The sequence below is a fragment of the Anomalospiza imberbis genome, chromosome 22, assembly GCF_031753505.1.
Source record: "Anomalospiza imberbis isolate Cuckoo-Finch-1a 21T00152 chromosome 22, ASM3175350v1, whole genome shotgun sequence".
Classification (NCBI taxonomy): Eukaryota; Metazoa; Chordata; class Aves; order Passeriformes; family Viduidae; genus Anomalospiza; species Anomalospiza imberbis.
In genome coordinates, this window is record NC_089702.1 from 7,790,697 (window position 1) to 7,817,600 (window position 26,904).

The 26,904-nt window shown below is 61.0% G+C and overlaps 1 protein-coding gene across 1 annotated transcript in view; it reads left to right on the forward strand.

The window, feature by feature from the left end:
* LRP1 (LDL receptor related protein 1) overlaps nucleotides 1–26,904 on the forward strand; it is an 89,101-nt gene that overhangs the window by 38,668 nt on the left and 23,529 nt on the right. Inside the window, 46 exon segments of the mRNA XM_068212551.1 lie at nucleotides 572–794; nucleotides 1,536–1,725; nucleotides 2,734–2,877; nucleotides 3,039–3,275; nucleotides 3,427–3,607; nucleotides 3,724–3,946; nucleotides 4,113–4,302; nucleotides 4,656–4,781; nucleotides 4,875–5,015; nucleotides 5,275–5,400; nucleotides 5,600–5,716; nucleotides 5,836–5,916; nucleotides 7,994–8,161; nucleotides 8,419–8,601; nucleotides 8,992–9,192; nucleotides 9,274–9,519; nucleotides 9,708–9,905; nucleotides 11,763–11,967; nucleotides 12,051–12,215; nucleotides 12,495–12,739; nucleotides 12,996–13,127; nucleotides 13,213–13,440; nucleotides 13,576–13,750; nucleotides 14,135–14,229; nucleotides 14,472–14,621; nucleotides 14,747–14,887; nucleotides 15,119–15,247; nucleotides 16,069–16,200; nucleotides 16,409–16,543; nucleotides 16,618–16,747; nucleotides 17,209–17,335; nucleotides 17,541–17,692; nucleotides 17,807–17,931; nucleotides 18,119–18,490; nucleotides 19,535–19,724; nucleotides 20,090–20,294; nucleotides 20,848–21,040; nucleotides 22,027–22,152; nucleotides 22,238–22,366; nucleotides 23,179–23,298; nucleotides 23,898–24,011; nucleotides 24,377–24,526; nucleotides 24,779–24,901; nucleotides 25,394–25,510; nucleotides 25,708–25,836; nucleotides 25,911–26,033. Of these exon segments, the coding sequence (XP_068068652.1) occupies nucleotides 572–794; nucleotides 1,536–1,725; nucleotides 2,734–2,877; nucleotides 3,039–3,275; nucleotides 3,427–3,607; nucleotides 3,724–3,946; nucleotides 4,113–4,302; nucleotides 4,656–4,781; nucleotides 4,875–5,015; nucleotides 5,275–5,400; nucleotides 5,600–5,716; nucleotides 5,836–5,916; nucleotides 7,994–8,161; nucleotides 8,419–8,601; nucleotides 8,992–9,192; nucleotides 9,274–9,519; nucleotides 9,708–9,905; nucleotides 11,763–11,967; nucleotides 12,051–12,215; nucleotides 12,495–12,739; nucleotides 12,996–13,127; nucleotides 13,213–13,440; nucleotides 13,576–13,750; nucleotides 14,135–14,229; nucleotides 14,472–14,621; nucleotides 14,747–14,887; nucleotides 15,119–15,247; nucleotides 16,069–16,200; nucleotides 16,409–16,543; nucleotides 16,618–16,747; nucleotides 17,209–17,335; nucleotides 17,541–17,692; nucleotides 17,807–17,931; nucleotides 18,119–18,490; nucleotides 19,535–19,724; nucleotides 20,090–20,294; nucleotides 20,848–21,040; nucleotides 22,027–22,152; nucleotides 22,238–22,366; nucleotides 23,179–23,298; nucleotides 23,898–24,011; nucleotides 24,377–24,526; nucleotides 24,779–24,901; nucleotides 25,394–25,510; nucleotides 25,708–25,836; nucleotides 25,911–26,033 (7,532 nt within the window).

The following is a 26,904-nucleotide window of genomic DNA, read 5'->3' on the forward strand; positions in this document are numbered from 1 at the left end:
CAGCCCCTGGGAGCTGGGAGCTGGTGTGGCTGAGGCCACGGCGGGCAGAGCAGAGTAACCACTAAAGAGGAAAACTCCCCCCTTACCAGCTGCTTTCCTGATGGGCACTTCCCTCCTGGCTCAGATGGAAAAAGCTGGTGTCATTGAGTAGAAAATCGGGAATATTTCATATAAACAAACAAATGTCACAGAGAATCCTGGAGAGAGACTCCAGGTTCGAGCTGGGCTGGTGCAGACAAGCCCCACAGGTGACTGAGTTAAGTCCCTTGGGCTCTGTGGTGGCAGCGCTGATCCCTGGCTCTGCTGAGCTGTGTTGGGAAGCGCCGTGCTGGGAGCTGCCACCACCGGCAGGACAGCTCTGGGATGCACAAGCAGCTGCCTCAGGTTGTGTTTTCACATGTACAACCCCACATCTGCGTGTGGACCTCTTCCCGTGACACCAACACATCTGAAGCTCCCGGGTGCTCTGTGCCAGACCCCAGCCATCCCCGTGGGGATCCACACATCCATATCCTCCCTCTGCCAGAGCTCATCCTGGCTCTCAGCTCCCTCCCCTGCTCTTCTCTCACAGCAAGGTGTTCTTCACCGACTACGGGCAGATCCCCAAGGTGGAGCGCTGCGACATGGACGGGCAGAACCGCACCAAGCTGGTGGACAGCAAGATCGTCTTCCCACACGGCATCACCCTGGACCTGGTGAACCGCCTGGTGTACTGGGCTGATGCCTACCTGGACTACATCGAGGTGGTGGACTACGAGGGCAAGAACAGGCACACCATCATCCAGGGCATCCTGGTGAGTGGGTGTGGGGGACAGGGTTGGGATCAGAGCTCGGTGTCCTGGGTGCTACTGCTTTGCAGGTGTGACTGTCACTTGGTTCAGTGAAGAACATGCTGAGCCCTGGGCATGGTCCTGCCAAGGATGATCTGTGCCACTGATGGTCAAGACCACACTGATGGCCAGTGATGGACATGAGCCATTGGGTGTGATGGCCATCACTGATGGCCAGTGATGGACATGAGCCATTGGGTGTGATGGCCATCACTGATGGCCAGTGATGGACAAGAGCCATCAGGTGGGATGGGGGTTTTGCGTGTCCTGGAGCCCGGCCCTCACAGCTCCTAAACCCCCTGTGGCTCTCACAGCTCCTAAACCCCCTGTGGCTCTCACAACTCCTACACCCCTTGTGGCCCTCACAACTCCTAAACCCCCTGTGGCTCTCACAGCTCCTAAACCCCTTGTGGCTCTCACAACTCCTAAACCCCTTGTGGCCCTCACAGCTTCTAAACCCCTTGTGGCCTTCACAGCTCCTAAACTCCCTGTGGCTCTCACAACTCCTAAACCCCTTGTGGCCCTCACAGCTCCTAAACCCCTTGTGGCTCTCACAGCTCCTAAACCCCCTGTGGCTCTCACATCTCCTAAACCCCTTGTGGCCCTCACAGCTCCTAAACCCCTTGTGGCCCTCACAGCTCCTAAACCCCCTGTGGCTCTCACAACTCCTAAATCCCTTGTTGACCCTCACCTGGTTCCTTCCAGATCGAACACCTGTACGGGCTGACTGTCTTTGAGAACTACCTGTACGCCACCAACTCGGACAACGCCAACGCCCAGCAGAAAACCAGCGTCATCCGCGTCAACCGCTTCAACAGCACCGAGTACCAGGTGGTGACACGGGTGGACAAGGGCGGAGCGCTGCACATCTACCACCAGCGGCGCCAGCCCACAGGTGGGACCCTGATTCTGGAGTAACAGCTCCCTGGTTCCTCAGCCAGGCGCTTGGGTGGGATTTCAGGAAGGATTTTTCCATGGGAAGGATGGTCAGGCATTGGAAGTCCCCGTCTCTGGGGGTGTCCAAGGATTGGCAGGATGTGGCACTCAGTGCTCTGGTTGGGTTGGCATGGTGGGGATTTGTCACAGGTTGGACTCAGTGATCTTGGAGGTCTTTTCCACCTCAAAGATTCTGAGATTCCTGTTCCTCAGGGCCCTGGGAGCTGCTGAACATCCTGGGGTGCTCCCTTTTTCCTGCTAGCGCTGTGTCTCTTCCTGTGAGAGCTGCGCCACGTGGTTGATGGATAATGGAGAGGACAGAGATGAGGGAGCAAATGTGACATCTTAAAATATTAATGGTCCCTCTTACTCTCTGTCCCCACTGCCAGCATGTTCACCCTGGTGCTCCCAAGCACTGAGGGTTTTCCAGGGAGTTGGAAGGATCCAGTGCCGCACCAACTCCTCCCTGCATCCATCCCTGCCTGCCTGCTCCACCCCCAGCACCTTCCTGCAGTTAATCAATTTACTCCTTATAAATCCTCTTAGTGTCTGCAGCCTGCTCGGCATTTTCCAGAATATAAAATTAATCAGGAGATTTCTCAGCGGGGAAGGAGTGTGATTAAGGGACTCTCCGGGTGGTGCTGGCTGTCCCTGCTCCCGGGGCTTGTCCTGCCGGTGCAGCAGGATGGGGCAGTGTGGCTGTGGTGGTGTGCTGGGACATGCTGGCTTCTCCCCAGGGATCCTTCCCGTGGGAAAGTCCTTTCCCATCTCTGTACTGTCCTGTGCTGTGCCCAGCCCTTCCCTGATGGGCTGGGAGCTCCTGGGAGGAATAAGCCCCCCTACAGCCCAGGGAGGACCCCAGAGAGCATCCCCATGTCCCTGTGGTTGCAGCCCCGTGTCCCTGTCCCCCCCAAACTCCCTGTCCCCCCATGCCCCCCGGCAGCTGCAGCCCTGCTCTGTGTTGCAGTGCGGAGCCACGCCTGCGAGCCGGATCAGTTTGGGAAGCCGGGAGGCTGCTCGGACATCTGCCTGCTCGGGAACAGCCACAAGAGCCGGACCTGCCGCTGCCGCTCCGGGTTCAGCCTGGGCAGCGACGGGAAATCCTGCAAAAGTGAGTGCTGGCCTTCCTGGGGGAATATGGGGGGCGAGGGGCCGGAGCCATGGGCTCTGCCTTATCTGCTGTGACCCCACAACAGCCCAGGTGCCACGTGCCACCCCCATGGCACTGCCCCGGCCCTGCTGGTGGCCACGGCTGTCCCTGTCTCTCCGCAGAGCCCGAGCACGAGCTGTTCCTGGTGTACGGGAAGGGACGTCCCGGCATCATCCGTGGGATGGACATGGGCGCCAAGGTGCCGGATGAGCACATGATCCCCATCGAGAACCTCATGAACCCCCGGGCCCTGGACTTCCACGCCGAGACAGGCTTCATCTACTTTGCTGACACCACCAGCTACCTCATCGGACGCCAGAAGATTGATGGCACGGAGCGGGAGACCATCCTGAAGGACGGTGCGTGTCCGAGGGGCCTGGCTAGTGCCCGTGGGGCCGGGCATCCATCATCCCCATCGGTTTGGGTCTGGATCGGGCATCGTTTGGGGCTGTTGCTTCCACTTTTCACCTCCTGGCTGGTGACAAACCCACTCCTCTTTTCCCCCAAAAGGCATCCACAATGTGGAGGGGATCGCCGTGGACTGGATGGGGAACAACCTGTACTGGACGGATGATGGCCCCAAGAAGACCATCAGTGTGGCACGGCTGGAAAAGGCCGCCCAGACACGGAAGACCCTGATCGAGGGGAAGATGACGCACCCCCGCGCCATCGTGGTGGACCCCCTGAATGGGTGCGGGTGCCTGGGTGGGCAGGGCTGTCTGGCAGGGCCACGGCCACGGGGACGTGGTTGGGTCTTACCACGAGCTGTGGTGGCCAGGCCAGGGCTCAGCTTAATGTCTGTGGCAGGTGGATGTACTGGACAGACTGGGAGGAGGATCCCAAGGACAGCAAGAGGGGCAAGATCGAGAGGGCCTGGATGGATGGTTCCAACCGCAACATCTTCATCACCTCCAAGACCGTCCTGTGGCCCAACGGGCTGAGCCTGGACATCCCGGCCAAGATCCTGTACTGGGTGGATGCTTTCTACGACCGCATTGAGATGGTTTATCTCAATGGCACCGAGCGGAAGGTGAGTGGGGGTCCCGTGGGCCTGGGACACTGATCACCCACAGCACTGGGGCAGCTGAGCCGTGACCTCTCTGCTCTCCCGTTCCATCACCCTGTCCCTGTCCCTGTCCCTGTCCCTGAGTGCCCATCCCAGCTAACGGAGCCTCTCCGTCTCCCCGCACTCGCAGATCGTGTATGAGGGCCCGGAGCTGAACCACGCCTTCGGGCTGTGCCACTACAGCAACTTTCTGTTCTGGACCGAGTACCGCAGCGGCAGCATCTACCGGCTGGACCAGGCCTCCAAGGCCGTGAGCCTGCTGCGCAACGAGCGCCCGCCCATCTTCGAGATCCGCATGTACGACGCGCAGCAGCAGCAAGGTGCGAGGGCATGAAGGGCTGGGCTCGGACGGATGGGGCTGGGGGGTGAGGCTGAGCTTCCTAAGCAACCCCCCACCTCTTTTTGTTTCCTTTTAGCCGTCCCCATACTCCTTGTTTTTCTTGCCTGTTGCTCATGCCCTGCCCTTCCAGCCTTCCCTCTTTTTCCCACCCTAATTCCATCAGGCTCTGTGTCCCCTGAGGGGTCCCCGTAGCCTCACCTGGGGTTTCCAGCTGGGTTCCACTGTGGCTGCTGTTGAGGGAGTCCAGGGGGCCAGGGGCTCCCAGCACCCCTGTGGGTCTGCAGAGGTCCCTGGGCACTGAGGTGCCATCTCCTCACCCCTTTGCCTCCGCAGTGGGCTCCAACAAATGCCGTGTCAACAACGGGGGCTGCAGCAGCCTGTGCCTGGCCACCCCCCGGGGCCGCCAGTGCGCCTGTGCCGAGGACCAGATCCTGGGGATGGACTCTGTCACCTGCCAAGGTGGGCTGGGACCCTCGTGGGGACTCTCTTTCCCCATGGGAAGCTGCACTTGGTCACCCGGTTAAAATCCTGCCTGTGCTTTCCCCTTGGCAGCCAATCCGTCCTACATCCCCCCGCCACAGTGCCAGCCCGGGGAGTTCGCCTGCAAGAACAACCGCTGCATCCAAGAGCGCTGGAAATGCGACGGGGACAACGACTGCCTGGACAACAGCGACGAAGCCCCCGAGCTCTGCCGTGCGTGACCCCTCCTGCTTGGGCTAAGGCTCCCCCAGATGTGGAGGCAGTGGTTGGGGCAGGGTTGGGTAGCCAGGACCCCTCCGTCCCCTCTCCAACTTGAGGAGAGGAGGAGGTATAGGAGGAAAATGTTGGTTGAGATTCTGATGCCAAGTTTGAGGCTCCAGCCCTTTTCTGTCCCACTTTTTCTCTTTGTTGGACATAGAGGAGGGATGGGGTGGGATGAGGGGCAGGTCCTGAGTGTGGTTTCCCCCCACAGACCAGCACACCTGCCCTTCAGACCGCTTCAAGTGCAAGAACAACCGCTGCATCCCCAACCGCTGGCTCTGCGACGGGGACAACGACTGCGGGAACAACGAGGACGAGTCCAACTCCACCTGCTCAGGTGAGGACCCTGCCTTGTCCTCAGGGAGTCTCAGGAGAGCCCGTGCTGAGCCACAGCCTGAGGTTTTGCAGTCTCACAAGTGCCCACACCTTGGCTTTGCACCTGGGCCTTGCAGGGGACCAGGAGGTTCTTCCTCACCTTCCCCTGGCACAACAAGGTACTGTGGGCCATTAACACTCCATCTGTTCCTCCTGGCCAGCCCGGACCTGCTCCCCCAACCAGTTCTCCTGCGCCAGTGGCCGCTGCATCCCCATCTCCTGGACGTGTGACCTGGATGATGACTGCGGGGACCGCTCTGACGAGTCTGCCTCGTGCGGTGAGCTGGGACTGGGAGCACTGGGGGCACTGGGAGCACGGGGCGCTCCCTGGGGCTGTGAGGGTTGGGGTGCACATGAGGTCTCACCCGTGCTGACGGTGCCTCTCCCTCCCCTGCAGCCTACCCGACCTGCTTCCCCCTGACACAGTTCACCTGCAACAACGGGCGCTGCATCAACATCAACTGGCGCTGTGACAACGGTGAGGACCCGGCCCCGGGGTGCTCCCGAGGGGATGGCGAGACCCGAGGCGGGGGTGCAGCCTGGCAGGGACCCCATTTTGGCAATTTGGGCTGGTTCTCAGCATGTGCTGAAGGGCAGAACCCAGGCCCCAAGGGGAGTGGGCACGAGCCAAAGATGAGCCCATCCTGCAGCCCCCAGCCCTGTATTTCCCTTGGCTGTGTGGGGGCAGGGAGAGCTGCAGGAATGACCTGGCAGGGATTATTCCAGACCTTGGCGTCCTTTGCAAGGTTTTCAAAACCCTGCCCTGGTGCTGGAAGCGAGTGTGGCACGGCCGGAGCTGCTGGCAGGGCTGAGCCAGGTCCTGCAGCCTCAGGGAAGGCAGGAGAGCTCTCCCAGCCAGCTCCCATCTGCCCCTTGGATCTTTCCAGGGCCAGGCCTGGGATAGAGGGTTTGCCCCAAGGTTGCTTTCCTTTCCCACAAGTTTATGTCAGTCTTTGAGCTGCTCTGCCTTGTTGGGAATAATTAACATCTTCAGAGCAGGCGAGACAGTGGTGCCTGGCTGAGCAGAGCTGTGGCTGCAGGACTCTCCCTGGAGTTTTCCTGAGCTCCCTTGAAGCTGGCCCTGCCAAGGGATGGTCCCTTCTCCTGGGATCCCCCACTGTGGCAGCCAGGCCGTGGCGTGGAGCCCCTCGTGCAGCCCCAAGCCTCGCCAGGTGCCCGGGGCAGGAGCTGCAACACCACGAGGGTACCCCCACCCCGGCTGCCCCCCGCTCCCCCAGCACCCTCTGCTGCTTCTGGTCTCGCCTCCCAGGCTGCCCGGTGCCTCTGTGTCCGTGTCCGTGTCCACGTCCCGGTGTCTCTGTGCCACCCGCTGTGCGTGTGCCGTGTTTGTCACTGTGCTGTGTTGTGTTTGTCACCGTGCCCACGCTCCTGTCTGGTGGTTCTGTGTTTCAGAAAAAGATTGTGGGGATGGCTCTGACGAAAAGAACTGTCCAAAGCCTACCGGTTAGTGCATAGATCAACATGCACCAGACCCCCACCTGGCCCCCCGAGCCCCCAGACCTGCCCCCTCCAGAGGGCTGCGAGCCCCGGGGGCTGCTGCTGGACACTGGCAATGCCCCCTGTCCTCTCTGGCAATGCCCCTGGTGCCTCTGGTGATGCCCTCCTCCTCTCCAGCAATGCCCCCTGTGCCTCTGGCAATGTCCCCCAGCTCTCCAGCAATGTCCCCCAGCTCTCCAGCAAAGTCCCCCATGCTCCCCAGCAGCAGGAGGGACGTGCCAGGTGCCAAGGAGCCGCTGTTCCTCCCAGCTCACCGAGCAGAGCCACTTGGGAAGCTGCTCTTGGTGGGAGACTGGAGAGGTCAAGGGTTGCAGGTGCAGGAGTTGAGCTGCTGGCGAGGCCAGGTGGGAGCTGGCAGTGCCATCGTCCCCATCAGTGTCATCATCCCCATCAGTGCCACTAGCCCCATCAGTGCCAGTGTCCCCATCAGTGTTATTATCCCCATCAGTGCCTTCATCCTTTCGCCCATCCTGAGGCACCAGGAAGCAAATCCCCTTGACCAGTCTCAGGTAGGGCATCCTCAGTGGAGCCCTGTGGTGGTCCCCAGGCCAGGCCCCCCATGCCAGGCAGGCAGAGGGGCTGCATTGCCAGTGTCCAGGTACCCTCAGACCAAATGTCCCCCGCCCACAGCGGGCATGGGGGTTTCCTCCAGGCAATCTGACTGCCCCCAATTGGCTGTTCCAGCCCCCTCCCCATGGGTGCACCCCCAAAGGAGCACCCGTCCCCCAGCCCCGCTCCCCCCAGAGTGGAGCCCAGGGCCCCCCAGGTTCATGGCTGATCTATGCAGTTTCTGTGTTTCATTTTCTCTGTGTGCTGCTGGTGCTGTGGGGTGGGAGGGCTGGGGGTCTGCAGCCCATGGCGGGGGTCCCACCGCTGAGGGGCTGCTGTCACCCCACGTCCCGTCTGCCGGCGTGGTCTGTCCGGTCCTTGTTGTTCCTCGCTTCCCCCGGCGAGGGGTCTCTGCTGTCCTCCCTCCTGCCAGCCCCCTCCTGGCTGGGCCCCTGCTGACCCCCTGCCCGCCCCCCTTCCCTCTCCAGACAACGACTGTGGGGACAACAGTGACGAGGCCGGCTGCAGCCACTCCTGCTCCAGCAACCAGTTCAAGTGCAACAGCGGGCGCTGCATCCCCGTGCACTGGACCTGCGACGGGGACAACGACTGCGGCGACTACAGCGACGAGACCCACGCCAACTGCACCAACCAGGGTGAGCCCCAGCCCGTGGGAGGGACCCCAGGCCACAGCCATTGCCCAAAGAGCCAAACCCTGCCCCGGGCAGAGCCGCCCTGCTTCTAGGCAGGGAATTCTGCAGCCTTCTCTGGCCACGCTCAGTGCCCAGATCCCCCTCTTGTGCCTCTGGGTGCCTCCAGCTGTTTTCCTGCTGGCTGAGTGCCTGGTCCTCACCCAGTCCCGGAGCTCCCCAGCTCCATGGGGTGCAGGCAGTGAGCAGTGCCCTCCCCACAGCCACGCGCCCTCCCGGGGGCTGCCACACGGACGAGTTCCAGTGCCGGCTGGACGGGCTGTGCATCCCCATGCGCTGGCGCTGTGACGGTGACACGGACTGCATGGACTCCAGCGACGAGAAGAACTGCGAGGGGGTCACCCACGTCTGCGACCCCAACGTCAAATTCGGCTGCAAGGACTCGGGTGAGAGCAGGGGGCAGGGGATCCCACCTGGGGGTGCTGGACTGTCCTCGGTGCCAGGATAATGGGGAAACACAAACAGCCAACGTGTGAGCCATGATCCTGATGGATTCTGTCATCCTCAGATCCCTTCTGCTCTCTGAGGAAGGGGCTGGGACACACTTTGGTGGGTTGGGGACAAGGGTGGTGGGACACCAATTCTGGGGCTGACCTTCTGAGCCCCCAGACCCTCCCTGACCTGTCCCATCTGGGCCAGCTCTGGTCCAACTTTTGGGGAGCCCTGAGCTACTCAAACACCCCCATGCTCCCCACGTGTGGGATAACATCTGGAAGTGCCTGGAATAACATCCCTTCTGGTTCTGCTCTGCCCCTTCCCTGCTCCCTCCCCATCAGCCCGGTGCATCAGCAAGGCCTGGGTCTGTGACGGGGACAGCGACTGCGAGGACAACTCTGACGAGGAGAACTGCGAGTCCCTGGTGTGCAAACCCCCTTCTCACACCTGTGCCAACAACACCTCCATCTGCCTGCCCCCCGAGAAGCTCTGCGACGGCTCCGACGACTGCGGCGACGGCTCCGACGAGGGCGAGCTCTGCGGTGAGCGCGGGGCCGGGCGTGGGGACACAGGGTGACCCGGGAGTGGGACGAGGAGGTGACAAGCATGTCCTGTCCCCACAGACCAGTGTTCCCTCAACAACGGCGGCTGCAGCCACAACTGCACCGTGGCCCCTGGCGAGGGCATCGTGTGCTCCTGTCCCCTGGGCATGGAGCTGGGTGCTGACAACAAGACCTGCCAGATCCAGAGCTACTGTGCCAAGCACCTCAAGTGCAGCCAGAAGTGCGAGCAGGACAAGTACAATGTCAAGTGCTCCTGCTACGAGGGCTGGATGCTGGAGCCCGACGGCGAGAGCTGCCGCAGCCTGGGTGTGTTTTGAGGGGCACCAGGGACTGGGAGCAGCCCCCCAGCTGCCTCGGGGAGTTCGTGCTCTCGTGGAGCTGGGGTTTGTGCTGATGGACATGGCTGGGTGATGGTGGGATCTGTGCTGACAGTGTAGCTGGGGCGGGGTGCACTGTTCCCTGCCTTGTCCCTGACCCTGCTCTGCTTCCCCCAGACCCCTTCAAGCCGTTCATCATCTTCTCCAACCGCCACGAGATCCGACGCATCGACCTGCACCGAGGGGACTACAGCGTCCTGGTGCCCGGGCTGCGCAACACCATCGCCCTGGACTTTCACCTCAACCAGAGCTCCCTGTACTGGACAGACGTGGTGGAGGACAAGATCTACAGGGGAAAGCTGCTGGAGAACGGGGGTGCGGAGCCTTGGGCTGGGGGAGCTGGGGGTTGGAGGGAAAGCAGGGGTGCAGGTCTGGGGTCAGTGATACTGTGGCACCCCACGGTGATGCAGAAGCTGAAGCCCACAGCCCTGATAGTGATCCTGTTGTGCTCTCATTATGCAGTAGTTAATTAGCATTCTCAGCGTTTCCCTGCTGGTAATTGCAGCCCAGCAGCTGGGCAGAGAGAGGACACCCTCCCCATCAGTGCTGCTTCTGCAGGAGTCCAGTGGCAGGACTAGGGATGGGGGGCTGAGCCCTTTGGGATGTGGGCCATGGATGGATGCTGAGCCCTTTGGGGTCTGACCATGGATGGATGCTGAGCCCTTTGGGGGTCTTTGGGGTCTGGACTATGGATGGATGCTGAGCCCTTTGGGGTCTGGGCCATGGATGGATGCTGAGCTCTTTGGGATGTGGGCCATGGATGGATGCTGAGCCCTTTGGGATGTGGGCCATGGATGGATGCTGAGCCCTTTGGGGTCTGGGCCATGGATGGATGCTGAGCCCTTTGGGGTCTGGGCCATGGATGGATGCTGAGCCCTTTGGGATGTGGGCCATGGATGGATGCTGAGCCCTTTGGGGTCTGGACTATGGATGGATGCTGAGCCCTTTGGGGTCTGGACTATGGATGGATGCTGAGCCCTTTGGGGTCTGGGCCATGGATGGATGCTGAGCCCTTTGGGGTCTGGGCCATGGATGGATGCTGAGCCCTTTGGGGTCTGGACTATGGATGGGGGTTGAGCCCTTTGGGGTCTGGACTATGGATGGGGGTTGAGCCCTTTGGGATGTGGGCCATGGATGGATGCTGAGCCCTTTGGGGTCTGGGCCATGGATGGATGCTGAGCCCTTTGGGGTCTGGGCCATGGATGGATGCTGAGCCCTTTGGGGGTCTTTGGGGTCTGGACTATGGATGGATGCTGAGCCCTTTGGGGTCTGGGCCATGGATGGATGCTGAGCCCTTTGGGGGTCTTTGGGGTCTGGACTATGGATGGATGCTGAGCCCTTTGGGGTCTGGACTATGGATGGATGCTGAGCCCTTTGGGGTCTGACCATGGATGGATGCTGAGCCCTTTGGGGTCTGGGCCATGGATGGATGCTGAGCCCTTTGGGATGTGGGCCATGGATGGATGCTGAGCCCTTTGGGATGTGGGCCATGGATGCATGCTGAGCCCTTTGGGGTCTGACCATGGATGGATGCTGAGCCCTTTGGGGTCTGGGCCATGGATGGATGCTGAGCCCTTTGGGGTCTGGACTATGGATGGATGCTGAGCCCTTTGGGGTCTGGACTATGGATGGATGCTGAGCCCTTTGGGGGTCTTTGGGGTCTGGACTATGGATGGATGCTGAGCCCTTTGGGATCTGGACTATGGATGGATGCTGAGCCCTTTGGGGTCTGGACTATGGATGGATGCTGAGCCCTTTGGGGGTCTTTGGGGTCTGGACTATGGATGGATGCTGAGCCCTTTGGGATGTGGGCCATGGATGGATGCTGAGCCCTTTGGGGGGCTTTGGGGTCTGGACTATGGATGGATGCTGAGCCCTTTGGGGGTCTTTGGGGTCTGGGCCATGGATGGATGCTGAGCCCTTTGTGGGTCTTTGGGGTCTGGACTATGGATGGATGCTGAGCTCTTTGTGGTCTGATCATGGATAGGGGGTGCTGAGCTCTTCGGGGTTTGGACCATGGACAGAGGTGGTTCAGGCCCTGTTTGGGGAGGACATGTCCCCCCACAACCAACCCCTGCTGAGCTGGTTGGAGCTGTTGGGGATACAGGGGTGGTAATGCTGGGTGGGCTGGGGAAGGGGCACCAGCCTGAGCCCTCACCTTGTGCCCCACAGCTCTGACCAGCTTCGAGGTGGTGATACAGTACGGCCTGGCCACCCCCGAGGGACTGGCCGTGGACTGGATCGCTGGCAACATCTACTGGGTGGAGAGCAACCTGGACCAGATCGAGGTGGCCAAGCTGGATGGCACCATGAGGACCACGCTGCTGGCCGGGGACATCGAGCACCCCCGCGCCATCGCCCTGGACCCTCGCTATGGGTGAGGCAGGAGGGGACACGCCGGCACCTGGTGGGGGGATAAGGCCACGGGCTCCTGTCCTTGCTCACAGTCCCTCCTGGCAGGATCCTGTTCTGGACGGACTGGGACGCCAGCCTGCCCCGCATCGAGGCTGCCTCCATGAGCGGCGCGGGCCGACGCACCATCCACAAGGAGACGGGCTCGGGGGGATGGCCCAACGGGCTCACTGTGGACTACCTGGAGAAGCGGATCCTCTGGATCGATGCCAGGTAGGGCCAGGACACCTCTCTCTGTCCCTCCCAGTCTGGATCTTCCCCTGGTTCCAGCCTTGTGCTGGGCTGGGAGAGAGAAGCCTTCAGGCTGTGGGCTCTGTTTGTGTCCCCAACACGTGCCAGGCCTGGCTCTGGGTGTTGTCCTCTGTGGATCCTGGTGTAAATCAGCAGGATTTCCACCATGGCTGCTTAGACCCTGCTGGTTGTCGCTGTTGGGTTAAAGACGCCATGGTGCCCCCTCCTCACCTCCCTCACCCTCATCTCACCCCGGCACAGGTCGGATGCCATCTACTCAGCCCTGTACGATGGGACGGGGCACATCGAGGTGCTGAGGGGACACGAGTACCTGTCCCACCCCTTCGCTGTCACCCTGTACGGGGGGGAGGTGTACTGGACCGACTGGCGCACCAACACCTTGGCCAAGGCCAACAAGTGGACGGGGCACAACGTGACCGTGGTGCAGAGGACCAACACGCAGCCCTTTGACCTGCAGGTGTATCACCCCTCCCGGCAGCCCCTGGGTGAGACTGAGGGAGTGCAGGAGGGGGGACAGGGCGGGGGGACAACGGGGTGGCGCTGGCACTTGGTCTGCACCCACACCCCCTTGGGGCAGCAGGTGGATGGTGCTCTCATCCCTGTGGCTGCCACTTTGCCCCGTCAGGTGATGAGGGTGATGCTTGATGGGGCAGGCAGGGTCTGAGGAGGCTGCAGCTCTTGGGGTCTCCTGGGTGGGTGTCCCCCAGGCTGGGATGTCGCTGAGTCCTGTCCCCTTTGCAGCTCCTAATCCCTGCGAAGCCAACGGGGGCAAAGGGCCGTGTTCCCACCTCTGCCTCATCAACTACAACCGCACCTTGTCCTGTGCCTGCCCCCACCTCATGAAGCTGGACAAGGACAACACCACCTGCTATGGTAGGGGTCTGCCAGGGGAGCTGGGGGGGTGAGGGGGTGCTCTGGAGCCGCCATCCCACCGCTGCCCTTCTTCTTCTCCTCCCAGAGTTTAAGAAGTTCCTGCTGTACGCGCGGCAGATGGAGATCCGGGGCGTGGACATCGACAACCCCTACTACAACTACATCATCTCCTTCACCGTGCCCGACATCGACAACGTCACCGTGGTGGACTACGACGCTTTGGAGCAGCGCATTTACTGGTCAGATGTGCGCACCCAGACCATCAAGAGAGCCTTCATCAACGGCACCGGCGTGGAGACCGTCGTCTCTGCAGGTTGGTGTGGAGGGAGCTGGGACCCCCAGCCCTGCAGAGCCTTCAGCTCCCTGAGGTCAGCCCTTCCTCTTCATCTGAGCATCATCCCAGCCCCATCCTCGCAGCTGACGAGCTCCTGTCTCCGTTCCCTTGCAGACCTGCCCAACGCTCATGGCCTCTCCGTGGATTGGGTTTCCAGAAACCTCTTCTGGACCAGCTACGACGCCAACAAGAAGCAGATCAACGTGGCCAGGCTGGACGGCTCCTTCAAGAACGCTGTGATCCAGGGGCTGGACAAGCCTCACTGCCTGGTGGTGCACCCACTCCGGGGGTGAGTCTGGTGGGACTTGGGGCTGATGGGAGAGAGTTGTGTGTGCACAGGTGTGTGTGTGATGGTGCACACCAGTGATGAGGGAGAGAAGAGGGGCTGTCCCTGTGTGTCAGCGTGTAGGAGCGGTGTCACAGGAGGTGGGGGGTGTGCTGTGTGTCCACACACGCCTGTGTGAAGGGGAGCGGGCTGTGATAAGTGAGCACCCACCAGTGTGTGACAATCCAGGTGTGCACGGGGCTTTGGCAACCCCCAGGCCTCCTCCTGGGTGGGGACAAGGGTCTGTGGGGCTGCCCAGGCTGTGCCGCGAGCAGGTGAGGGGCTCTGCAAGGCTGGGAGGGTGCAGGGGCACCATGGCCCCTCACCCATTGTCCTCTCACCTTGCAGGAAGCTGTACTGGACAGATGGGGACAACATCAGTGTGGCCAACATGGATGGCAGCAACCGCACGCTCCTCTTCACCAACCAGAAGGGACCTGTTGGTAGGGACCCCTCCATGGGCCCCAGGATCCCTCACCTCACCTTGCTGTCCTGCAGAGCCTCAAGTCCCCACTCTGGCTCCTTGTGGGGGTGGCAGATGTCCTGTTCTGGGTCACCATGACCTTACCTGCCTGCTCTCTCCATCCCATCCCATCCCATCCCATCCCATCCCATCCCATCCCACCTCCAGCTCTGCGATGGTCCCTGTGTGCCACCAGCCTGGTGACATTCCCGTCCTTTCCAGGCCTGGCCATCGACTATCCGGAGAGCAAACTGTACTGGATCAGCTCTGGCAACGGCACCATCAACAGGTGTGACCTGGATGGCAGCAACCTGGAGGTGATCGAGTCCGTGCGGAGCCAGCTGAGCAAGGCCACCGCCCTGGCCATCATGGGTGAGGGCTGCCGAAGGAGGACACCTTTCCCTGTCTCCTGGCCCTTCCCAAACTCTCCTGCCCACCTCAGCTGGGGTGGGAGGGGATGGGGAGCGGCGCCACATGCTCCTGGCTTCTCTCCACAGGGGACAAGCTGTGGTGGGCTGACCAGGCCTCCGAGAGGATGGGCACCTGCAACAAGAAGGACGGGACGGAGGTGACGGTGCTGCGCAACAGCACCACGTTGGTGATGCACATGAAGGTGTACGACGAGAGCATCCAGCAAGGTCAGTGTGGAGTCCGGGGACAGAGACCCCGTGGAGCTGGGCAGTGCTCAGCTCCTCTGTGGTGGCTCCATCCCTGACAGCTGGCCCAAGCCTTGCCCTTGCCCTCGTGCCAAGCCTGTGCTGGCTGGTGCAGGGCACTCGCACCTCATACGGGTGCTGCCCTGGCTGCCCCAGCCTTGGTGGGTGCACCCTGGCCCCCCATAGCCCCTCACCCCCTTTTCTCTGCCACAGCTGGGACCAACCCCTGCAGCCAAAACAACGGGGACTGCTCGCAGCTGTGCCTCCCCACCTCAGAGACCTCCCGCTCCTGCATGTGCACCGCAGGCTACAGCCTCAAGAGCGGGCAGCAGTCCTGTGAAGGTATGTGCTTGTCCCTGTCCCCTTCCTGAACCACCCCATAGCACAGCGAGACTCCGTGGCCACCCCGGCCACGCCTGTGGCCACCCCAGCTGGTGACCCCTCGCTCTGGCTGCACATGGGCTCCTCCCCACTGCTCTGTGCCCCACGTCACTGCGGGGGAATGCTGGGCACCAGAGGGACACTGCGGGGGCTTGGGGGGGTTGTGGGCTCAGGTGGCAGTGACAGCCTTGCATGGGCTGTCCCTGATGAGCGTGGGGGCACTGCCCGGCCACCGAGGGTGTCACTGGTGGAGGGGAGTGGGACAACACAGTGGACCCTCCCAGGGAGAGGTGGGACCCTCGCTGTGGGCAGCAGGTTGGGCTCACCGGGAGCAGGGCCAGGCACAGCCCTCGCTCTGCAGATCCCCCGTCCCCACCGCGCTCGCCGCCATCCCCTCGGGCACTGCCAGGGCCTCTCAAAGGCTGTTTGTGTGCAAAGTGTTCCGGGTGATTTTGGGGGGGGGGGTTGGCAGAGCTCTGCACCATCTGGGTCAGGGCAGGGGCTGAATAACAAGTGCTGCCCTGACCCAGATGCGCTGCGGAGCCTTTGCCAACACGGGGTGGGGGTGGCGGCTGGTGGGAAGGGGCTTCGCTCGTGACCCCCTGGAGCAGGGCCAGACCCTGCAACGAGCTGGGACAGGGGTTGCAGCCCCCAGGTGGGTCTGTGCTGGGCCTGCAGAACCCTGCCAGGCTCATGCTCCTCCCCTTTCACAGTTTTCCACGGTGGAGGGACAGCCTGTGGGTTTTGGGATGTGTCTGACTGTCCCTGCCCCTGTGTCGCAGGTGTTGGCTCCTTCCTGCTGTACTCGGTGCACGAGGGGATCCGGGGCATTCCCCTGGACCCCAATGACAAGTCAGATGCTCTCGTGCCGGTGTCGGGGACCTCCCTGGCTGTGGGAATCGACTTCCATGCAGGTGATGTGGGGCTGGGAATAGGACAGGGGATGGGGAGCATGAGGGGGCCATCACCACCACCCTTTTGGCAGTGCTTTGCCCTGGAACGCCCCCTCGGCAGCGCTGGGTGAGGGAGGATTTCAGGGCTCCGGGGTGCAGGTTTTCACCATTCTGGAGTGACCAGAGGTGGTCACTGACTCGTCCCCTCCTGCCTCCTTGTCCCTCTCAGAGAATGACACGATTTACTGGGTGGACATGGGCCTGAGCACCATCAGTCGAGCCAAGCGGGACCAGACGTGGCGTGAGGACGTGGTGACCAACGGCATCGGCCGCGTGGAGGGCATTGCCGTGGACTGGATCGCAGGTGGGATGGGGCTCTGGACCCGGGGGCAGCGGGGCAGTGGGGCTTGTGTGGGGGTTCACCATCCCCTCTTGCAGGAAACATCTACTGGACGGACCAGGGTTTTGACGTCATCGAGGTGGCCAGGCTGAACGGGTCCTTCCGCTACGTGGTCATCTCGCAGGGGCTGGACAAGCCACGGGCCATCACGGTCCATCCAGAGAAGGGGTGAGACACCGCCCCAAAGAGGGGCATCACCTGTGGGGTGGGCACAGGGTGAGACCCCCACACCTCCCGGCAGAGCCGTGTGTGTGCACACAGCAGGGAAGGACTCGCAGGTCTCCTGCCACACCAAGGAGTCCAAACCCTGGATTTAATCCTCCTTTCACTGATGGGCTGAACTCCCTGGGAGCCCCTTGGGACCTGGTGGGTGTCAGCACCTCAGAAAATCCAAGCGGAACCTCCTTAGACTGGCTTCAGCTTTGGACAGTGCCCCAGGGAGAGCAGAGGTGTTTGGATCTGGGGAGGGATGGAGATGCAGGGGATGTGATGCCAGGTCTGGGAGTGGGCAGGGTCTGGACTGAAGCCCCAGTGTGGCGGGATGAATGGGGTGGTGTCTGTCCTTTACTCAGAGGGCCAGTGCTGCTCCTGGTGACGAACCTCTGGTGACATCCCTGTTGTCCCCTCAGGTACCTGTTCTGGACAGAGTGGGGGCAGTACCCCCGCATCGAGCGCTCGCGCCTGGACGGCACCGAGAGGATGGTGCTGGTCAACGTCAGCATCAGCTGGCCCAACGGGATTTCCGTGGACTACGAGGTACAGCTGGCATCTGGGAGGATGGTACCAGTCCCCAGGGTCCCTGTGTGGCCGTGTCCTGCTGCTGGGGACATGGTTCCCCTCCTTGGGGCTCCAGAGTCTCAGGAGGGTTGTCCAGGGTGGTCTGAGCCCCAGGACATCCTGCCAGAGGTGCAGAGGGTAGTGCTGCCCCCACGCCAACTGGGATGTGGTCTCATCCCTGCAGGATGGGAAGCTCTACTGGTGTGATGCCCGGACAGACAAAATCGAACGGATTGACCTGGAGACAGGCGAGAACCGGGAGGTTGTTCTGTCCAGCAACAACATGGACATGTTCTCCGTGTCGGTCTTCGAGGAATACATTTACTGGAGCGATAGGTGCAGTGCCAAGGGGGCTGGGGGCTGTGTGGAGGGTGGGGTGAGCTGATGGGTGCTATGGCAAGGGCGAGAGGGGTCCTGTGCTGGTCATCTGGTCACTCTGTCCTCCTTCAGGACTCACGCCAACGGCTCCATCAAAAGAGGAAACAAGGACAACGCCACCGAGTCGGTGTCCCTGCGGACTGGGATCGGCGTGCAGCTCAAGGACATCAAAGTCTTCAACCGGGCCCGGCAGAAGGGTAGGTCTGAACATGGTGGGCAGCTCCTCATGTGGGGAGCAGGGATGGAATCACACTGTCCCCATCAGAGCCGTGCTGCGCCGTGGTTTGAGCCTGTTCCTTCTCCGGGAGTGCCGAGCACTGAAAGTGGCCGAGTGGGTGCATCCTGCCCAGTCCCTCACCCAATCCCCCCCTGTCCCCCCACCAGGCACCAACGTCTGTGCCCAGAACAACGGGGGCTGCCAGCAGCTGTGCCTGTTCCGTGGCGGCGGGCAGAGGACGTGCGCCTGCGCCCACGGGATGCTGTCGGAGGACAGCGTGAGCTGCCGGGACTACGATGGGTACCTGCTCTACTCGGAGCGCACCATCCTCAAGAGCATCCACCTCTCGGACGAGAACAACCTCAACGCGCCCATCAAGCCCTTTGAGGACGCGGAGCACATGAAGAACGTCATCGCCCTGGCCTTCGATTACCGCTACGGCTCCAAGGGCAGCAACCGCATCTTCTACAGCGACATCCACTTCGGCAACATCCAGCAGATCAACGACGACGGCACGGGGCGCAAGACCATCGTGGAGAGTGAGTGGCACGGGATTGTCCCTTCTGTGCCTGCCCTCAGACCTGTCTGTCTCTCCCCCACCTCCTCCTGCACTCCCTCTGTTCTTGCCCAAGGGGTTTTGGAGGAGTTTGAAGGGGCAGCGAGTACAGGCTGAGCTGTGAGAGGTTTCTGAGGAGCCTCTGGAAGTGGCAGAGGCACTGGGAAAAGCCTGCAGAGCTCCTTCTGGCACGGAGAGCGTGTCACGAGGCTTGGGCTCTAGAAACAGGCACTGCAGCAAAGTTGAGATCAGCTCTGTGCTCACACTCACCTCCCGAGGCAGCACCCTAAGCCCTGACCCTTGGAGTGCCCAGCCCTGGCCTCACCTCCAGGCCTCACCTTGCACTTGGTTGGGTTTATTGGCACCTGCAGCAGCTTCAAAGAACTGCGGTTGCTGCTCCAGGAGCTCCCTGAGCCGGGGCCTTGGACATGCTGCTAATGAGGGAATTCACAGTAGTGCTCATGGTACTTTATCCCTGAGAGGGGAGAGCATGGCCCAGCTCTCACAGCCGCCTCATTAAACCCTTTTCCAAGCGTTAATTAGTGGGGGAGGATGGGTGCATGGTTCAAGTTCCCAGCTGGGAAGGGCTCCCTGGTCCCCACCAGGCTTTGCCTTGTCACTTTGTGCCCCAGGGGCTTAGCTGTCCCCTGGCAGAGGGAAACCCTCCCCTTTCCAGCACTGCTGCTGTGGACCCAGAGGAAGGTCTGGCTGGTGTGGAGTTTGAGAGCCAACTTCAAGTCCTTGGTGCATTGTAGGTGTGCATCCCTCAGCCTTCCTGCAAGGGAGGGTCATTCCAACACAGCTCTACCCACGAGACTCTGGGGTCTCAGGGGTCTCTGCCCCACACTGAGCACAGCCTTCAGCTCTACTGAGTCCCCACCCAGCAACCAAAGCCTCCGAGGGATTTTTGGGCTGTAATTAAAAGCAAAAACTTCAACATCCCAGTGTCAGGGTCAGCGCTGGCCATGCAGGGTGGCCCACAGCCTTGCCGTGTCCGGGCTGGGTGTGACCTTTGCTGTCCCCACAGACGTGGGCTCGGTGGAGGGGCTGGCGTACCACCGCGGCTGGGATACGCTGTACTGGACCAGCTACACCACCTCCACCATCACCCGGCACACCGTGAACCAGAGCCGGGTCGGGGCCTTTGAGAGGGAGACCGTGATCACCATGTCAGGGGACGACCACCCCCGAGCCTTCGTGCTGGACGAGTGCCAGAAGTGAGTGGCCACTGATGGTCCAGCCAGCCCCCCCAGGGATCCACGTGGTCCCAGTAGACGTTGTGGGGAGGAAGCTCTGGATCCCAGCACAGAGAGGATTGGACCCCCAGGGAGGAAAGACCCAGTAGCCCCCTCCCCACAAAGCAGCTCCAGACCCCCTTTCCCATCCCCATCCACAGGGTGCCACACTTCCCGGCTGGCTGCAGCAGCCTCATTCACCCCCTTCCCTCTCGTTTTACTTGGAAATGATGTCCCATGCATGCCCCAGTCTCTGGAAGCCCCCCAGCTGTGGAGGGATGGGCTGAGTCAGCCTGGATGTGGCTGAGCTGAGGCTCCAAAGCCGTTGTGTGTCCCTCCCCTCCCAGCCTGATGTTCTGGACCAACTGGAATGAGCAGCACCCCAGCATCATGCGGGCCACCCTCTCCGGCGCCAACGTCCTCATCATCATCGATCAGGACATACGGACGCCCAACGGGTTGGCCATCGACCACAAGGCTGAGAAGATTTATTTCTCTGATGCCACCCTGGACAAGATCGAGCGCTGCGAATACGACGGCTCCCATCGCCATGTGAGTCTGAGGCCAGTGAGATGGGGAGGAAAATTGGGGCTGGAGTGTGGTCAGCGGGAAGCAGAGCTGTTCCTGGGGCTGGAGAGGTCAGGCATCCCACTGGGGTGGACACTGTGTTTAGGGGGCTGTGGGGCTGCATCCCTCAGTGGGTTCCTCCTACTCCCGGTTGGGCTGTGTCCCTGAGAAGTGAGGACATAGCTTCAAGCTGCATCAGAGGAGGTTCATGTTGGACATGAGAAGGAATTTCTTCATGGAAAGGGTTGTTAAACATTGGAAGGGGCAGCCCAGGTTGGTGGTGGAGTCACCATCCCTGGAGGTGTCCTAGGAACTGCTGGACGTGGCACTGACTGCTCTGGAGGGGGTTGGTCACAGGTTGGACTTGATCCTGGAGATCTTTTCCAACCTCAAGTATTCTGTGAAGTGTCCAAGGACAGGTTGGATGGAGCTTGGAGCAACCCTGGAAGGTGTACCCACCCATGGCAGGGATGTGGGAACCGAATGAGCTTTAAGATCCTTTCCAAACCAACCCCTCCCACGATTCTGTGCCCGGCAGGTGATCCTGAAGTCGGAGCCCGTGCACCCCTTTGGCCTGGCTGTGTACGGCGATTACATCTTCTGGACGGACTGGGTGCGCCGGGCCGTGCAGCGCGCCAACAAATACGTGGGCACCGACATGAAGCTGCTGCGCGTGGACATCCCCCAGCAGCCCATGGGCATCATTGCCGTGGCCAACGACACTGACAGCTGTGAGGACCCTCTGGTGTCCCTGCCCTCTGCCCCTCACCCTGGCAGCAGGCCTAGGGAAGGGCAATCCATCCCAATGTCCTTCATTGGCTCTTTGGGGGTCATCCCACCATCCTTCCTGGCTCTTCAGGAATCCATCCCACTGTCCTTCCTGGTCTTTTGGGAATCCATCCCACTGCCCTTATGGTCCTTTGGGAACCCATCCCACTGTCCATCATGATCCTTTGGGACCCCATCCCACCACCCTTCATGGTCCTTTGGGACGCCATCCCACCACCCTTCATGGTCCTTTGGGAACCCATCCCACTGTCCATCATGATCCTTTGGGACCCCATCCCACCACCCTTCATGGTGCTTTGGGAGTCATCCCACCATCCATCATGATCCTTTGGGACCCCATCCCACCACCCTTCATGGTCCTTTGGAAGTCATCCCACCATCCTTCACGGTCCTTTGGGACCCCATCCCACCACCCTTCATGGTCCTTTGGGAGTCATCCCACCATCCTTCACAGTCCTTTGGGACCCCATCCCACCACCCTTCATGGTCCTTTGGGAATCCATCCCACTGTCCATCATGATCCTTTGGGAACCCATCCCACTGTCCTTTCATGGCTCTTTGAGAAGCCATCTCTCTGTCCATTCTGGCCCTTTGGGAATCCATCCCCCCATCCTTCCTAGCCCTTTGGGAATCATCCCATTGTCCTTCCCAGCTTATTGTTGCCTCCTCGTGACCCTCATTCCAGAGTTGTCCATCCCCAAACCCAGTGTAGGCTGAAGACAGAGAGGATTTGCCCTGTCCCTGCTCTTCCCAGGGCATCTCCTTGTAAAATCTGGGGAAACCAGGTGCCTCCAGCCCCCTACACCCTCCATAGCCCCATGGGAAGAGATCCCTGGGGAGGGATCCCTACTTTTTGTCCCAGCAGGGAGGACGAGGAGCAAGGGCTTCTGGGTCCATCCCTGGTGTGACCACTGTCCCTCTGTCCTAGGCGAGCTGTCCCTGTGCCAGGTGAACAACGGCGGCTGCCAGGACCTGTGCCTGCTGACCCCCAAGGGCCACGTCAACTGCTCCTGCCGCGGGGAGCGGGTCCTGCAGGAGGATCTCACCTGCAAAGGTGCGGGGGGTGGGAGGGGCTGAGGAAAGGAAGGGGTGAGGCCGATCTCAGCCTGGCAGAGCTGACATTGCCGTGCTCTGTCCAGCTGTGAATTCCACCTGCAACGTGCACGAGGAGTTCGAGTGCGGGAACGGCGAATGCATCGACTTCAGCCGCACCTGCGACGGCGTCGTGCACTGCAAGGACAAGTCGGACGAGAAGCAGTCCTACTGCAGTAAGGTTCCTCCTCTTGCTGCCTTGCTCACCCACACATGCACCCCAGCACCCCCAGACACCCTGCCCGAGCTGCCAGCTCCACTCAGAGCATCACGGAACGGTTTGGGTTGGAAGGGAACAAAATCAGGGGCTTCTCCTTCAAGGCAACCAAACACACGAGGCAGGTACCTCCACACAGCCTTGCCAGGTCTGTCCCTCATTAATTAGTCTTAGAACCTCTTCCAGTTTGCCATTAAATCTTAAAGAGGATGGAGGCAAAAACTAAAAGGATGGAAGGCAAGATTCACAGCACTGCAGTAAATCAATCCTTTTTCCTATGTTCAAGGTCATGGAGTCATGAAATGGTTTGGGTTGGGAGGGAACTTAAAGCCCATTTCATTTCACCCTGGGACATCTTCCACTAGCCCAGCCACATCCAACTTGCTCCAAGCCACATCCAGCCTGGCTTTGGACATTGCCAGGGTTGCTCAGCAAAGGGCACAGGATTCCAGGGTGTCCTTCCATCCCTCAGGTGTCCACAGTCCCTCCTGCCCTCCCAGAGCTTCACCCAGCCAGGCTTTAAGGTCTCCAGACCTTTCCCAGTGTTGGGGACATGCTGGAGAGCAGGAACCCTGGAACTGAGCCAGTGGGGTCTGCAGCACCCTCAAACACCAGCCCTCACCCCTCTGCACAAGGGAGTGGGTTCCCTGATCCCACTCTGTGGTTTCTTCCCCTGCTGAAAGGTCCCCAAGGATCTGAGACCCTCAGGGTTGCTTGCCCTCCTTCTACTCACCTTCTCCTCTTCCTCTTCCTCCTCTTCCTCCCTGGCAGGCAGCCGCAAGTGCAAGAAGGGCTACCTGCACTGCATGAACGGGCGCTGCGTCGCCAGTCGCTACTGGTGTGATGGCGTGGACAACTGCGGGGACAACTCGGACGAGGTGCCCTGTAACAGTGAGTGTCTGCCTGGCACCCGGCCAGCCCCTGCCAGGGCTCCGTCAGCTGCCTGGGACAGGGACAGCGGCTTCAGGAGGGAGTTACCATCAGCTTGACAGGAGCAGAGCAGAGCCAGGGCTTAACGGAGAGTCAAGGTCAAGCTTGTGCTGCTTTGTAAAGCTTACAGAGTGACAGCTGAGAGGAAAAACTCCTGGGCATGGGCACGCAGCACCCGGAGCTTCCCAGCGAGAGTGGTTTGACAGCCAGGAGGGGCACAGGGTGTAGTGTCACTGCTCCTCATGGCTCCCATGGCTCCCAGGCATCCCCTTAGGGGGCTGCAGGATGGGTCTGCTCAGTTCCAAACTGACAGGGGCAGTCGGGAGCTTCTCAGAGTCCTGTCCAGGTCTGCTTGTGCCAGGGAGAAGGGCTCAGGCTGCCAGGCAGATTGTGAGCCGGGAGGCACCGGGTCTCATCCGGAAGGGGATCAGGTCTGGGAGCACTCTGAGCATCCCAGAGCTGCTTGGGCAGTGGGGGGGTGTGGGTGCCATGGGGTGGGTGTGCACGTGGTGTCCCCCCACCCTGCCTCATCGACTGTGGGGGCTTCTCCCCCCTGGCAGAAACCAGCTGTGCCGCGACCGAGTTCCGCTGCCGGGACGGGACCTGCATCGGGAATTCCAGCCGCTGCAACCAGTTCATCGACTGCGAGGATGCATCTGATGAAATGAACTGCAGTGAGTGCCCAGCTGCTGCCCCTGGCCCCTCCTCAGCTCTGGAGATGCTCCTGCTCTCGGTGCTGGTGGCAGGGACCTGGGCCTTTGGGATTTGGGCTGGGTTGGGGAGGGAGGAGAGTCCTGCTTCTATCCTGGGATGAGGCAGCTCCAGCCCAGCCTACAGCCCCCCTCTGCCATGCTCAGCACCCCACCACCAGCTGGATCCCTGCAGCTCTGGGCATGTGTGGGGCTCATCTGGGGGTGCGTGGGGTGTGGTGGGCTCCGGCAGCAGGGCAGGGGCCAGTGCCACGTGGTGGGGCCAGACCAGGGGGCTTCTGCCGTGGTTCCTGCTGTGTCACCGGGGCTTCTGCTGTGATTCCTCTCAGCCGCCACCGACTGCAGCAGCTACTTCAGGCTGGGGGTGAAGGGCACCACGTTCCAGAAGTGTGAGCACACGTCCCTGTGCTACGCGCCCAGCTGGGTGTGTGACGGCTCCAACGACTGCGGCGATTACTCGGACGAGCGCAACTGCCCCGGTGAGAGCAGGAGGGCAGAGGGGGCTTTGGGGGCAGGGATGCCCCTTTGGGGTCTGCTTGGGCTGGGGAGGCTTTGTCTGCCCACTGGGACTGTTGTCCTCTGCTCGTGTGGCTCCCACACGGATGGTGCCGCAGGGATCTGAGATGTGGGATCTCAGGGGGATTTTGGGGAGGAATCCTTCAGTTCTGGGTTGGGAGGAGGCAGGACATGGCCGTGCCATCATCCTCACTGGTGTTTCCATCACAAAGTAGGTGGGAGGAAGCCCAAATGTCCATCCAACTACTTTGCCTGCCCGAGCGGGAGGTGCATCCCCATGACCTGGACCTGTGACAAGGAGGACGACTGCGAGAACGGCGAAGATGAGACCCAGTGCAGTGAGCGGCAGGGTGGGGACAGCCAGGATTTGGGCTGGGGCACAGGGTGGTGCTGGAGGGTGGGCAGGACCCTCTTCTCTCCCTGACATCCATTTGCCAAGGACAGACCCCAGATTCTTCCCCCTTTGTGGTTTTACTCCACACTCTTGGGCTTTTAGCTGTGACCAGTGTAAATGTCCTCGTGTGCTGGCTTGCTCAGCACATGCACAAGTGTCCATGGCCCTTTTGAATGGGACCAGTTATGGCTCCCTTCAGCTGCATTTTTAGTTCTAACCTCCTGGAACAAGCCCCAAACAGTGCTCAGGAGCTGGGGATCTTCCTCAGGTCCAGCAGCAGTGAGTCCCACACCAGCCCTGTGGGACCACAAGCAGTACCCCCAACACCCCCTGGGCCCCTGGAGCCCAGCTGGCCCAGCCTGGCCATGCTCTGCTGGTGTTTCCTGCCTTTATCACCTCGCTCTGACCCCCATCTCCTCCTCTTCTCCTCTCCCAGACAAGTTCTGCTACCCTGTGCAGTTTGAGTGCAACAACCACCGCTGCATCTCCAAGCTCTGGGTGTGTGATGGGGCCGATGACTGCGGGGATGGCTCTGACGAGGACAGTCGCTGCCGTGAGTCTGCTCCAGCCCTTCTCCCCCTCTCAGTCGCTGCCTGCTCCATCACCATGTTCCTGCATCCATGTTCCTGCCTCTGCCCATCCCTTCTCCCCGCCGTGGTCTCACCGCTCTCCTGAGCTCTGCATCTTGGGGCTCCCCAGAGCTTCCAGCAGTGGGGTGACCAGACTCCATCCTGCTCCTCCCTTCTCCAGGGCTGACCACCTGCAGCTCAGGATCCTTCCAGTGCCCAGGCACCTACGTGTGCGTGCCGGAGCGCTGGCTCTGTGACGGGGACAAGGACTGCGCGGACGGGGCCGATGAGACCCTCGCTGCCGGCTGCTGTGAGTGCCCGAGGGCAGGGGCTGGGGGAGGCCGGGGGCTGGCGGGGGCTGACGGTGGTGGTGCCCCGCTGCAGTGTACAACAACACCTGTGACGAGCGGGAGTTCATGTGTGGGAACCGGCAGTGCATCCCCAAGCACTTCGTCTGCGACCACGACGACGACTGCGGCGATGGCTCCGATGAGTCCCCGGAATGTGGTGGGTGTCTGTGGGACCCTGGGGGACTGGCCCAGCTGGGTCCTCCTGGGCTTTGGGACAGTACCCTGGGAAGGTCTTCATCACCCCGGAGGGGTTTGGTGCGAGTGTGGTGAGAGGGAGCCCAGAGAGGCAGCAGAAGGGGATTGTTAGTGGAGAGCAGCCCCCCAGCCCTGACACAGATCCAAATCCACAGAGAATCCAAACCCACACAGAGATCCAAACCCACAGAGAATCCAAATCCACAGAGAGATCCAAACCCACAGAGAGATCCAAACCCACAGAGAATCCAAACCCACAGAGAGATCCAAACCCACAGAGAATCCAATCCACAGAGAGATCCAAACCCACAGAGAATCCAAACCCACAGAGAATCCAAACCCACAGAGATATCCAAACCCACAGAGAGATCCAAACCCACAGAAATCCAAACCCACAGAGAGATCCAAATCCACAGAGAATCCAAACCCACAGAGAGATCCAAACCCACAGAGAGATCCAAACCCACAGAGAATCCAAACCCACAGAGAATCCAATCCACAGAGAGATCCAAGCCCACAGAGAATCCAAACCCACAGAGAGATCCAAACCCAGAGAGAATCCAAACCCACAGAGAGATCCTAACCCACTGAGATCCAAACCCACAGAGATCCAAACCCACAGAGAATCCAAACCCACAGAGAATCCAAACCCACAGAGAGATCCAAACCCACAGAGTGTGTGTGCAGGGCAGCCCTGTCCCAGTGTGGTGTCCCTGTCACTCCCAGCAGCTCGGGAAGGTTTGGCTCCGTGGTGCCTCTCTGTCTCTCCGAGCGGCTTCACGGAGCCTTTGGAAGGTTCCGGAAGGTGGGATGCTGGCTGACACCCTCACCCT